General features: G+C 36.1%; 1 protein-coding gene across 1 annotated transcript in view; it reads right to left on the reverse strand.

The window, feature by feature from the left end:
* LOC107567070 (SLIT-ROBO Rho GTPase-activating protein 3) overlaps positions 1–14043 on the reverse strand; it is a 93568-nt gene that overhangs the window by 20282 nt on the left and 59243 nt on the right. Inside the window, exons 6-11 of the mRNA XM_016252663.1 lie at positions 12949–13077; positions 10137–10358; positions 8073–8174; positions 5247–5444; positions 4621–4705; positions 1200–1227 (exon numbers count right to left, since the gene is read on the reverse strand). Coding sequence (XP_016108149.1) covers positions 1200–1227; positions 4621–4705; positions 5247–5444; positions 8073–8174; positions 10137–10358; positions 12949–13077 — 764 coding nt within the window. The remainder of the gene's footprint in view (positions 1–1199; positions 1228–4620; positions 4706–5246; positions 5445–8072; positions 8175–10136; positions 10359–12948; positions 13078–14043) is intronic.

Genomic DNA, 14043 nt, shown 5'->3' on the forward strand with positions numbered 1-14043 from the left:
AAAACAGCTCTTTTCAGAGCAAGCCGTTTTGTAGCATTTTCCTCTCTTCCGAGCTGCTCTCTGAGGGACTGTTTACTTTTACTTTAATTTACTTTAGACTGTTTAATTCATCGTGAAACTTGCTAATCAGCACATTATTAGGAAAGGCGATTTGCAAAGATTCATTAAAAAACCTTAAACTCACTTCTTCTGTAGGTGAAGCTGGATCACGAATGATTCGCGTGAACCTAGACGTATTTAGGTAGATCGGGGGCGCATTCCCTTCAAAAACAAACATAATCCACTGCGTCTTCAGCGGCTCAGATGTCGGGAGTAAATGACGACTGATATGTTCATTATTACATCCAACAAAACACCTCAATCGCTTAGGAGTCATTCTTGTCTACATCTGCTCCAGCGGTAAAACAATGGCGGACTGATGATAGCTCACTCAGGGCGGGTCTAAGGTAAGACACCAGTCCAGTCTGTGTTGAAACGCCATTGTCATTTAGACTATCATGGGAGGGGCCTGTTTTTGTGACGTCACACAGACAGGCATCTGCGATCGGCTCGATTTGAGAAAAGAGTAAAGATTTTAGAAGATTTAAAAAAAAAACACTGGGTGTTTTTTTATAATTTTAGGGTGGTTGTGTACACACACTGCCAACACACATTTCAGTTCAAACAACTTGTAAAAGTGCATGTAGCATCTGATGACCCCTTTAACAATGATGTTTCCAAAAGGGGTTTTTACAATGATGCCATAGAAGAACCATTCTGGGTTCCCCAAAAAAACCTTTCAGTGAACAGTTCTGAAAAGAACCATTTTTTTCTTAGTATGAAGAACATTTTAATAATCTAAAGAATTGTTTTCCACTATAAAGAACCTTTTGTGCAATGCAAACGTTCCATTGATGTTAAAGGTTCTTCAAAGAACCATAGATGTCAATAAAGAATCTTTTTTTAAGAGTATATCATAGAAGAAACATTTTGAGTTCCCCAAAGAACCTTACAGTGAACAGTTCTTTAAATAACCTTTTGTTTCCAAGTGTGAAGAACATATTAATACTCTAAGGAACCTTTTTCCACTACAAATTGCATTTGTGCAATGGAAAGTTTCCATGGATGGTAAAGGTTCTTCACGGAACCACAGATGCCAATTAAGAACCTTTATTTTGTTTTTGAAAATGGGAATCTCATCATCAGCACAACTCTCTTACCTTGTAGTTCCACATTCGGCTCTTTCTCCTAAAAAAGAGAGAGGAAAGAGGGAGGAGTCAGAAATGTCATTATTAGCATGATCTCATGCACTGGGTTCTCAAGCTCGGTCAGAGCATACTGAGGGCTATCGTGAGAGTGGCCAGCACTATTGAAGACGAGATGAATGGGTGAGCAGCCACACAGCGCTTAAGACAAAGAGGAGCACTGGTCACCGTAGAAACCTCGGAAAGGGCCCTGCGGGGTGTCAGACGGCCACAGAAGGGAACTAAAGGGGGCTAAATGAGTGAGTGTGTGTGTTTGTATTTGTGGGTATGAGGGTGAGTAAGAGTGGGTGTGCATCAAGGGATTCATTTCACACTGGTGACACTGAGCGATGTCTGTGACGGCTCACTAGGTTCTCTGTCCCAATGTCCAGTGCATTTAAAAGGGTTCCCTAGTATCTCCATGATACAAACAATGAAAAAATATACATGTCCACAAACCAAAAAACACAGGAAGGTCAAAAAGAAACAATATAACGCAAGAATGCTTCAACTACAAATTTTTTCAATTACAAATACAATAAATAATTAAACTAAAGTAACTTTTTTTTGTTTTCTAAACAAAATGTAAGCAGTGCTTCCCTGTGCAAAAGTCACCTCCACAATGTTAGAGTGTAGTTGTGTTGATGCTAGGGCGTTGCTAAGGTGTTTTAGCATGTTGCTATGCAGTTGCTAGGGTGCTCTGGGTGGCTTTCTCTATGACATTATAGTCCTAAGACAAGGCTAAGATTTCTCCTTTAATGTTGGTACAGGATTATTCTTCCAGTTTTAACTTGTAAAATCTGACTACTTTAAAAAGTAAAAGCACACCTCTGCCCTACAAGCTGCATGATTTGAGAATCATTCATGTCAACAAATTAATGATAATAGTGATTTTAAAGCTGCAGTCCGTAACTGGCGCTCTAACGGTTAATAAACAGAACCGCGTGCGTCTTGCGGAACAACATTGTAGCCAGAGCTACTTCTCTCTGTTTATGTCTATGGCGAATCACGCAGGTACTGGGCTACTCCGCAGCGGTCCCTACCTGAACCAGTCTAAATAGTCAGAATATAAACACTTATTATAGGTGTACCGTAGTGATTCAGGACAAGCCAAAAACACGGTTTGGAAAATGGATTCATGGTGTACTCGCTTATTATATAAATTGCGTAAATTTTTAACACAAAGAAGTTATGGACTGCAGCTTTAAGTACACACATTTTTTAAAAGCGTATAAAATTAATCCAATAAAAAAAAGATAACGTAATTGAAAAAGTGGGGAAAAAATTACAAATAAGTCCCCAAATTACACATCTCTAGAGCACCTGCCCATAAAGCAGACCAAGTTTTTCCAATTCTGAATCACCATGTAATGAGGTGGAACCACTAATGTTTCTACATGGGTACTTTAGGGATGTGAAGTGGGCCCTCAAATCATTTCATTTCACTAAATCTGCATATCAAATGGAGTTGTTCCCATGTGCCTTTGCTATGCCCTCTAAAAACTGAAAGGCTTTTGTCGTGCCAGCTGAGGAGTTGGAAAAAAGTCTCAAATCCTTTCCAATCACGTTTCTGGATAGTGGTTTGGGAAGATCTGGTTTACACAAAGAACATTTGCAAATCAAGACAGTTTATTCTTCTACATCACTCATTTAAATAAGCGTCAGCATTTAAGCCAGGTGTCTGGCACCGTGGCAACCGCTGATAACATTAATGAAGAGAATTAGATGTGCCGAGCTAATTGGCTTAATGGATCGAGGATCAATTAGGTGAAAAATGTAAAAACATGGGCGGTACCGGCAGCAACCATACGTGACAAACTCATGTATATGCACTAACGCACACACCTTGGCTAGACTCGAGTGTCTGGTTTTACTCAGCCGATGAGGTGAAGTGTAATTGAGCACAGTCTGGTGAGGGGACTGGTCAGCGATCATATACGTGGATGGCTGGACACAGCTGGGACATCCCACAGTGTGCCGTCATTAGATTATGAGCTGCTGCACAGGCAGCTGCCGAAATACCCCCACTGGTGCCACTAGCTGATTGATTGGGCGTAAACTGCTCATAACTAAAGTGACAAAAGGCCTTATGGGAGATGCGGCCATGAAAGCAGGGTCTTTATAATCATCTGACAACAAAAGGACTTATACTTAAAGAAATATTGAAGGTAATTTTCAACTATGTCTATGGACTGCATCTGTGTCCCTCAGTTGGTAAAAACAAGGAGTAAGCAGCATGTTCACACTAATACACGTAGAATGGCATATATTTATTTATATATTTTTTAAATCACTTATATTAATTCTTTATACCCCAAAACAGTTTCATAACTTGCCAGTCTTTATTAGATAACAACTTTCTTTAGGCATTTGCTTCAAAAAGTCCTTGACTACAACATTATTATTTGTCTGAAGAAAGTCTTTGGCATTATCTAGTAATTCTACAAAATCTAAAGTGTGGGACTTTTTTTCACAATATTAGCTGTGTCATATAATGCAAAAGTAACTGGGTTTATGTTTTAGCTAGTTGTGATATCAGTTGAAAGATTGGATAACTTTGCACAGAAGGGTTAGTAAGCAATCATACTTGCATTATGTTAAAACATGTAAAAGATTGTGTTATGGTCATATATTAAATGTTTAATCCCCATTTGTATTAACAGACTGAGGGATAGGCCAAAAATATTGTCTATGGTAATCCACTGTGTAATATAGATGTGGAACATACTGTAAACATTAGGCTGAAAATGACCTTCTATATTCCTTAAGGGTAGTTTAAAGCTTTTTTCTCAACAATAGATGACAGTGAAAATCTGGGATGTTTTTCTTAATTTAAATAAATTAAAATGATTATATATAATAAAATATATGAAACATACTGTATATACATTATATTACATATTTTATATATATATATATATATATATATATATATATATATATATATATAATAAAATATATACATTATATTACATAATATATATATATAAAAATTCCAGACTGTCATGGAAGAATGACATAAAATAAAGAAAATAGTATATTTTTATATCTTAAATAAGTCACTTGACCATATTAAAACATTGGTACAAATGAAGTTCACCATCAGCTCTACACAAACTTGTGTTCATGGTAGTTCTGCCAGCTTTAAATTACACAAGCAGACACAAAACAGAAGAATGTTCACTAATGGTCTTAACCTTTTGGTCCTCACTTCTGTATCTTGTCCAGTTAGTTTAGATACATTCATTATGCAAACTTTTTGAGTTCACTATGAAATTACAACTTTCAATTTTATATCCAACAGTGACCAAAGTTGGAATTAGATACCAGCGGCTTAGCTGACGCTGAGCATTTCCAGAGAGCGGAGAGAAACTTATTTAATAAACAGACAACTCACCTTCCCCCAGAGTCTGTTTCAGCAGGTCATGCTTGGCCTGCAGCTTAATGATGAGGTTACTGCCATTCAGGTACTCCTTGAATTTCTGCGACACAGATGAAGGCGTCAGTGAGCTAATGGTTTTAATAGGATGTGACTAAAACAGGGCAACAAAAAACAGATTTCGTTGTACTTTAGACGTCCGCAAATTCAATCTGTTCCAATAGGAGGATTTAATTTCCGTCTCATTGGTGAGGCATGGGCCTTGTCACGAATGCTTTATGAATCCACGTGTGATTACTGAGTTTGGACAGACAGATAGATAGTACAGGCCGAGTAGACTTTCATATCAGTCTTTGCAAAGACAATTCTGATGAGAACCATGTATTAAAAGATCTACTGATAGTCCAGAGATCCTGAAGACCCGGACTTCATCTTTATCTTAAAAAAAGTATTATAAATGGAAGGTATCAGGGTTTGCCATATTATGTCTAAAATAACCAATAATGAGTGTCAATCAAATAAAAACTGAATTAAACACACATGCCGATTACTCACAATTAATTGCATATATCACCATATGTCATATAAAACTGTCCATAATTGTGGTCCCAGTGCTTATGGCCTGAGAAAATAAGACAACTCACAGTGAAGTAGAAGACTTCTGTCTCCTGTTGATTGGCTCGTCTCTTAGCAATGTTTAACTTGCTCATGTAACTCTCGGAAGTCACGGATTTGATGGACTCCGTGGATCGGCTGTGCTGGAAGGCATCTGATACATCAAAGTCCTCCACTGTCAGCATGTCTTGTAAGGTCTGCATGGTGGCATCCAGGGTCTTGCGCACCTAATTAAACATAGCAGGGACTCAGTAAGGTGAAAGAGAGATGAGTATCAACTTAGGGAATATAAGTTATGTAAGATTTACACTACCGTTCAAAGTTTGGGGTCAGTAAGATTTAAAGAAATTAAAGAAATTCATACTTTTATTCAGCAAGGATACATTAAATTGATCAAAAGTGACAGTAAAGAATGAATGTTCTTTTGAAATGTCTATTTTTTTTTAAGAATTCTGAAAAGAAGTATCTTGGTTTCCACAACCATTTTAAACAGCATAGCAGTTGTCAACATAGATACTAAAAAGAAATGCTACTTGAGCACCAAATCAGCATATTAGAATGATTTTGGAATGATCATGTGACACTGAAGACTGGAGTAATGGCTGCTAAAAATCCAGCTTTTTCATTACATAATTGAATTACATTTTAAAATATATGAAAATATAAAACAGTTATTTTAAATTGTAATATTATTTCACAGTATTACCGTTTTTACTGTTTTTGATGGTGAGCATAAAATACTTCTTTAAAAAACAAGTCTTACCGACCCAAAACTTTTCAATAGTAGTGTATATTTCTGGACATCTGACAGTAACGCAACTTAAATGGATATGGGGATTTGTAGAAATTGTGAGAATTACTTAAAGCATCAGTTAGTATGTTTAAAATTACACCCAAATCAGTAATGATTCACACCAAATGCCATCCAGCATAAGTGTATTCATGAATTTGTAGCAGTCATGGAGTAATACATGGACATCTAAAAAATTTAAAGTGAATTATGACTTTCTGAATTTCTTATTTAGAATAAGAAAGGAAGTCACATTGTGAGATATAAAGCCAGATTGTGAGATGCAACTCGCTATTTGTTTCCTGAGGTGAAAACTGGCTTTCATAATTATATTACATATTTCTGTTGTATATATACAAAATATTGTTATAATATAAAACATATCTATTTTCTAACACACACACACAAAAATTTTGGCAAAATTGATATGTCTCATATTGTTGTCATATAATGTTAGCAGGGAAAGGAAAATAATAAATACTTGCCCGACATAATCAAAAAATATTTATTGTTAAACCCTGGAATATATTGTGGGCACTTTTATAATACTTTCAAAATACAATTTTCAGTGCACACTGTAGTCAAAAAAAAGTGCTTATTGTTTGCAATAACAGGTACATGCCTCTGTGATATATTCAAACCCACAATACGAGCTTAAGAATATTGAAAGACTCAAAATAAAATGGATTAAACTTTCAAATAAAAGTATTTGTGTAGTACACTAGTTCAGAAAACATCACTGGAAGAAAAAAAGAGTGTAAAATGAGCTTTAACTTTGTCTGCACTTGCATCTATGTGTCACTATGACTCATATATGCCCACAGTCTTAAATGTGTTGCTGCTTACTTGAATGCTTATGCAGGTAGAGTTATTAAAACCTCAAAACTGAGCAATGAAGCAAAGATCTGAACCTATTTTGAAGACAACCAATGCAGCCAAACCACAAGTGACATTTGTATATATACTGTAGTGCTGTATGCAGCTCTGAAAATTCCTAAACCTCTATACATTTGACTCGGAGACCAAAGATCACTCACACCAGTGTATGAAATCAAGGATCGTCTGAATGCTGTAGTGAATGGTGTGTAAATTGGCCCCAGGCCCTCACAGATTAATGTGGCGCATTTCCTATATGACATAAAATCATCAGTTACTAGCTGGTTATGAGACACAAAGTGATAAGGGCAAGATGAAATGATCAATACACACAGACAGGAGCTATTACAAAGTCCATTAGCACCTGCATACACTTAGTTGGTTGGTAATGTGGTTGTGTTTGGCTCTCCCAATACAAAGAATTACCCCCACCGAAGACCAAACATGGAGATAACCGTTCCATTCCAAAAGAAACGCACCATTAACAGATGAGAATGCTAAAAATACACTCTCAGTTCCCAGGAAAGATTGCAACGAGTTTGAGTGCTAGGCTCAAGTATATTCTCTGGAGTGCTTTAAAAATGGTTCAAAAAAATATGTGAGTAAAGCCAAGGGCTCTTTGAGTGCTAAAGACTCATGTGAGAGAGGCAGTTGGGCTCTCTGCAGAGTGATGACTCACACTAAAGAAGCTGAGGAATCTTTACACTGAGCAGGTGTAATAAAACGGAACAGTTTGCAAAACATGTGGTTGCAACAGCGGGATCTGTATAGCATACAGATCTGATGTTAAAGTCAACAGGAAACAGAGTTCACAACCTATTTTACTTCTATAATATGATGTCAGTTGCTTGAACCAGATGGACTGAAAAATATAGGAAGGCTTGGTGACATCAGCCCAAAAGGATTTTTTTTTGTTCAGTGTGGCTGCCTGGTGCCATATCGGTAAAGTTACCTTACCGTAACTTTGTTTCTCAGCACACTGATAAAGACCTGTACACTCTGACTTTTTGGAAATAGGATAAAACCAGTCAATCAGATTGAAGCTAGCGATTGTTTTAGTATGCAATATGAATCAAAGGTCTTTGGATGTGGCGTCTGAGGCTGAGACTAAATAATTATTACTGAGAGGTGGATACCATGATAATGTCCATGATAAAATGTTGCATGTAATAACTGTGATCATTCTTACCTCCTCATTCTCAATCTTGAGCGTGGCCAAGCGGGACTGCAGCTGGTGGTAACGCATCAGAAGTTCAGTCTGGACGGGCTGCTGAGCGCTCACCTGGCACACCTGAGATGCACAAAAACAAAACAAATTTATCTCTGTCATAATCGGTGTTGGGGAAAGTTACTTTTAAAAGTAAATACCATATTGTGTTACTCCATAAAAAGTAACTAATTGCATTACTTAGTTCCTTTCCATATGTTTATGGAAACTAATGCATTACGTTACTTTTGTTACTTTTTGTAACCTGAGCTGGATTTGCTTATTTATTTTTAATAACAAAAAACCCCAAAGTTATATTCTTGGCAACTGTAAAGTAGAGATTGACCGATATATCGATTTACCAATATTTTCCCGATATTTAAGCATTTTACAATAATTGGATATCGGTTTTGTAATATCGGATTCACCGATAAACGCCGCCATCTTGTGGATGTTTTGAGAATTGCGTGCAAGAGCAACATTGCAGAGCGTTTGAGGGGAAACAAGGCAACAACAACGGTGTGCACAGGTACTTGATTTACTGTAGTTAGTAAACTTTATTTAACATAACAGCCATTAATGCACAAATTAGATTACATAAATGCAGTTTATGCAGCTTGGCTTGAAGAAATAGAGATGAACTCACGGAGTCACGTAAGATAATCTATCAAATCCTGTCCCAATAAAGACGTAACTTTGCGTGAATTAAATAATATGCAGCCATGAATGGGCGCATGTTGGAAATAAAAGTGCTGAATTTAATTTGCTCTGTTGTCTATAGCCTATGCTCATCGTCTCATGAAGTGGGAGTCACGTAAAATAATCCGTCAAGTCCTCTCCCAATAAAGACGTTACTTTGCATGAGTTAAATAATACAGCGCATGTTGGAAATAAAAGCGCTCAATTTAATTCTGTCTGTTGTCTATGCTCATCATTAGTCTCGTGAAGCCGCTTTCATACTGTATATATATATATATAAATATTCTTGACTCTGTAGCTATTAAACAGCTTATAAACCTACTAAAACTGTAGTTTAAAATGAAGTTGATATGACTGATTTTCTTTATTTATTTTCTCCATTTGAAAACATTAGACCTTCTACATTTATTTTGCTTATTGTTAATACTAGTGTTGCTGCTGATGCTTTAAATAAAATGTTTTTTTATTGTTGTAATATGAAGATTAAATTTAACATGAAAGACTGCTAATTTTCAACACTTTTTTTTAAGATGACTGAAAGGAGAAAAAACCAAAGTGAAGCATGCACTTACTTCACTCAGTCATTTATTTACTTTATAACAGTAAATAAATATCGGTTCTGCATATCGGTTATCGGGCACATAAACATGCAAATAATTGGTATCATATCGGTTATAAAATATCAATATCGGTCGATCACTACTGTAAAGGCCCTTTCACACCAAAAGGGTGAAGGAAGTGCCTCTGCACCTCACTCCCATTTTCTTCTTAACACAGGGAACAAAAGAGATGCCACTGAATAAATGGGAATACAAAGTAACTTGCGTTATTTATATGAAAAAGTAACTCAGATATTTTCTTGTAAATGTCAAAGTAATGCGTTACTTTACTAGTTACTTGGGAAAAAAGTAATCTGATTACATAACTCACGTTACTTGTAATGCGTTACCCCCAACGCTGGTCATGGTTTTTTTTTTTATATCTTGACATCTCTTAGATTTTCAATAAACATTTAGTATATTATTATTCTTGAAAGGACAGTTCAGTGAAAAATTTATATTCTGTCATTGCTTCCCCTCATGTCTTTCCAAACCCAATAATTACGTAAATTTAGTTTTTTTACACAAAGCTAATGTATAACTTGCAATATAAGTGATATAGACCACTTCAATTGAACTTTTACGGTATTTTTGGATTATATTTCATTATATTGAAACTTTTGTGTTCCACATGAGAAAGTCATACAGTTTGGAGGGACTTGAGGTTGAGTAAATAATAACAGGATTTCATTTTTGAGTGAACTGTTCCATTAATAAGATATTATTAGGTAAGTTGAAGGCTTGATACCTCATCTCCCATGTGCGGCAGAAACTCAAAGCGCATGGGCGGGCAAAAGACCTGATTGTACATGTCCATGATTTTGTGCTTGTCACTGCGAGGGTCCAGGTTGTCCACAGCATTTTCAATGATGTCCAGACCCTCATGGCGAGAGGTCTCCAGGTTATACTCAGCAGACAGATACGTCCTTAATGTGCGCGCCAAGCTAGCATGATATCCGAGGTCACAGCACTGTGGAAAGAAGAAAAATGAAGGATGAGAGATAAAATATTTCACAGCAAGCCTGAATGACATTTAGATGAACAACAATCCAATCTTTCTTCCAGCAAAGACAGTATAAATGAAATTTTATTTGCCAAAATGTTTCCATGGTGATGCCTATTTTTAGCAGTCATGAGATTTCACATTTCACTCTAACAGGACGAACTGCAAGTCAGGTAGCATCTCCTGTATCTCCATGGATCGTAGTGTCATTAAAATGACATGATCTAAATGAGTGAATTTTCTCCTACAGAGAATCGAGACCGTCAGTATCTATAATTAGAAGAACAGGCACAGTGGGATATCCTAGCTAATTAGTTTAAACTTGCAACAAATGTACGACTAACCTCTTTTAGCAATGTGGAGCAAGTTTAAATTAGCTTTAGGGAAACTTTAAACCTCTATGAGTCATTGTGATTAGGCAGTTATCGCTCTATTGGACTGTAAATCCATATATTATGCTTTAAAGGGTTTGAGTGCAAACACTAGACAGTCATTGCCTGTGGCACAATCTATTTAGCATTACAAAGCCACAGGAGAGGAGGTGTACGTTGGTGAAAATGTAGCACAGTAATATCACCAAGTTTAGATTCTGTATTTACACATTCTTGGCCCAATAACAGCACTGGTTCACATTCTCTGCATTTTCTATTAATCGTAGATCATTAGAAGTAAATCCATACTATTTGAAATGATTTACTGTGTTCGTCAGTAATACTGAAACCAGTATTTGCCCTAAGACAAACATATTTCAATCTAAAACAGAAAACCATTGCTTAACTTCTACTGTGTATTGGGGTTAGCAAGGGTTGCCATGACCGAATTTTTTTAATAAACCTGTTTACCTTCGGTTCACTGTCAGTCTCTCTGAAAACAAAAAAAAACAAAAACATGACAGACCCGCCCTACTTCTGACCATGCACTCTTAAATGTAAAAGGTTTACCTTTGTATGTCTGGAGATGTATTTTTCTGTGTCTATCTTAGAGAATTATTTTTCACTGATTGGGTTGTAGATTTGGAAATGACAAAAAAGGGATGTTCAAAAGCAAAAAAACTAAACAAAACCATACCAAACAAAAACACAGAACCAAACAAATGTAAGCAATTAACAAACAAATAAATACATACAATTTCTTACTTCTGTTGTACACAAAAGGAGACTTTTTTTTGGTCCAATGAAAGTCAGTGGGGTTTAATGTAGTTTTGGACCCAATGACCTAAAATATATTCTCTGTGTTCACCAAAGAAACAAAATGATGGCAGGGTAAGTGATGATAAATCATAACAGAACTAATTTGGGGTGAACTATCCCTTTATACAGAGTAAATGTAAAGCCCTCCTGGTTTCTTTAAAGCACCAGTACCATGGGTTGTGGCACTTCTAATTTTTTGGAACAGCTAGCAAACTGTAATTTCTGGTACAAGGTAACTTGGCATCTTCACCACGGCAGGCCACAAGTACCACATGAATTTCTATATACCCAATGGTGGGTGTGGGAGTTTTTAGTGAGTTTTGGCTTGGTGGTTTCTACCAATTAGTGGTTTATAGGTAAACCTATGTCAACAACCTAACTGAGAGCCCTTTACAGAGTTCTTCCAACTTTAACCTAACTGTCTTAGGGATTTACATCTGTTTCTATATAAAATAAACAGTATAGAACAGTATAATAACAGTATAGAAAAAGCCTAAAGGTTTATTGTCTGCTAAGTTTTCCTAACAAAACGGTTACTACAAATATTTGCAACCAATATGTGACTGCAGTAGTTTGCATAGAGCAATAAACCTTGGCTTAAAAGTTATCTATAATAGCTTATGTTTCCTCTTTGCTTTTTTGCTGTTATCAGGAAGTTCCAGTGTGTGTGTGTGTGGTTTTATGTTTTCTTAAATTGCTTCAGGATATCAGGGCGTACTGATGGACAGCAATGTGACGCTCTTTGCATCTCTCAGCAAAAATCACAGAGGTTCCGTTTATCTACAGTGTGTGTACAAATGCTAACACGACAGAGACAGCAGAGACGAGCCAGCCAGGGAAATATTTCAGTATACTTCACATCAGTCTCAGCAGATTTTTTGATAGGATGATACCAGTGTGACCGACAGCCTGTTACTGTATATACAACCATATTTGTTCAATTAAATGCATTAAAAGGGTTTATGTGCAATTAAGCTAGTAATTCCATTATAGATCTGTTATAGATCTGACAAAAATCACTCTGGTTTGGTAGAATAACAGTTTTAATCTTCTTTTGTGAAGCCGAATGAAGCTGCAAAACAGATTAGAAGGTTACAGTAATGGTGATTAATAATTCAATAAAAAAACACAAATACCAGAGGGAGAGGGGAATAAAATCAGAACACATATCCAATTCACTAAAAATGAGATTCTAGCAAATGCAAAGCAAACATTTAGAGAAAAGAAATCAGGCAAGCCATATTAACAAGGAGACACTTCACCCACAATGCAAAGAGAAACAGATGGAGCCGAGCCCTCATCAGTTCAACTGTTTAAATCCCAGCTGATACACACAAACAAACGCATGCCTCATTGTGCATACTCACATCAATCATATCCGAAACATCGTGGATGTAATATTTCGCCACAACGGCGTTGGTGGCTGTCAGGTTCAATAAATAGTCGTTGCGGGCTTTAGTGCATTTCAGTTTGTTCTCGGAGTACTTGGCTTGCCTCTGGAAAAGGGAAACAAAATGGAGAAGAAATCAGTTAACATAATAAATATTAACTGATTTAATATTCCAATCTACAATTGGAATATAACTGGAAATTCAAAAATGTATTTCCACATGATCAAACTAGTAATTGATAATCCTATATGGAGTAAGTTCTCACTATAACAACTTGACATAGATTTAAGAGGAATGTCTTTGCTTGAAATATATAACATTATCTGAGGTTAAAAAAGCCATTATTTACAGCATTTGTATATTTAAAATTAATTAAAGACTTAAGTGTTTTCAGCTTTTAACAATTCATGACACAAGAAAAAACATTTTAAAAGTCGATATACAACAATATCAAACCATTATTATAGCCTACCGAAATTGTAATAAATGACATGAAATATTTTGAAACATAAAACACGTTACTTGCCCAAACACAAATGTGACAACTTGCCCCAACCTGATATTTACAAAAAAATATGCTTGACCTGAGAACACAGGGCAAATTTTTGGGTTAAATTTACCTTCACAAATGTAGCTTACCTTGTGGCTATTATAAAAGTATGATACATTTTCCATGCTTTTATTTTAATTTGGAGGATAGAATTCTGATGATTAGAAGACTGATTACCTTTTATTTACATTTTGTATTTGGCAGACACATTTATCCAAAGTGACTTGCATAGCATCCATGGCATACATTTTATCAGTCTTGCTTTACCTGGGAATCAAACCCATGACCTTGGGGCTGCTAGCACCATGCACTACTGATTGAGCTGCAGAAAATCTTACAGAGATACCGTTACTGAGATAAGCCTTGTGACAACTGTCCCTTGAGGAAACTAGCCTCAGTCGCCACTATATACTAAATTATTATTACATAGTTTATTCAATATTATTATTATTTTTATGATCGAGATTACACCCCCCCCCCCTCCCCTTGCCTTTTTTTTATTTTTTTATAAAATCAAAAAG

Source organism: Sinocyclocheilus grahami, unplaced genomic scaffold (assembly GCF_001515645.1).
Source record: "Sinocyclocheilus grahami isolate Dianchi unplaced genomic scaffold, SAMN03320097.WGS_v1.1 scaffold1127.1, whole genome shotgun sequence".
In the NCBI taxonomy this organism is placed as follows: domain Eukaryota; kingdom Metazoa; phylum Chordata; class Actinopteri; order Cypriniformes; family Cyprinidae; genus Sinocyclocheilus; species Sinocyclocheilus grahami.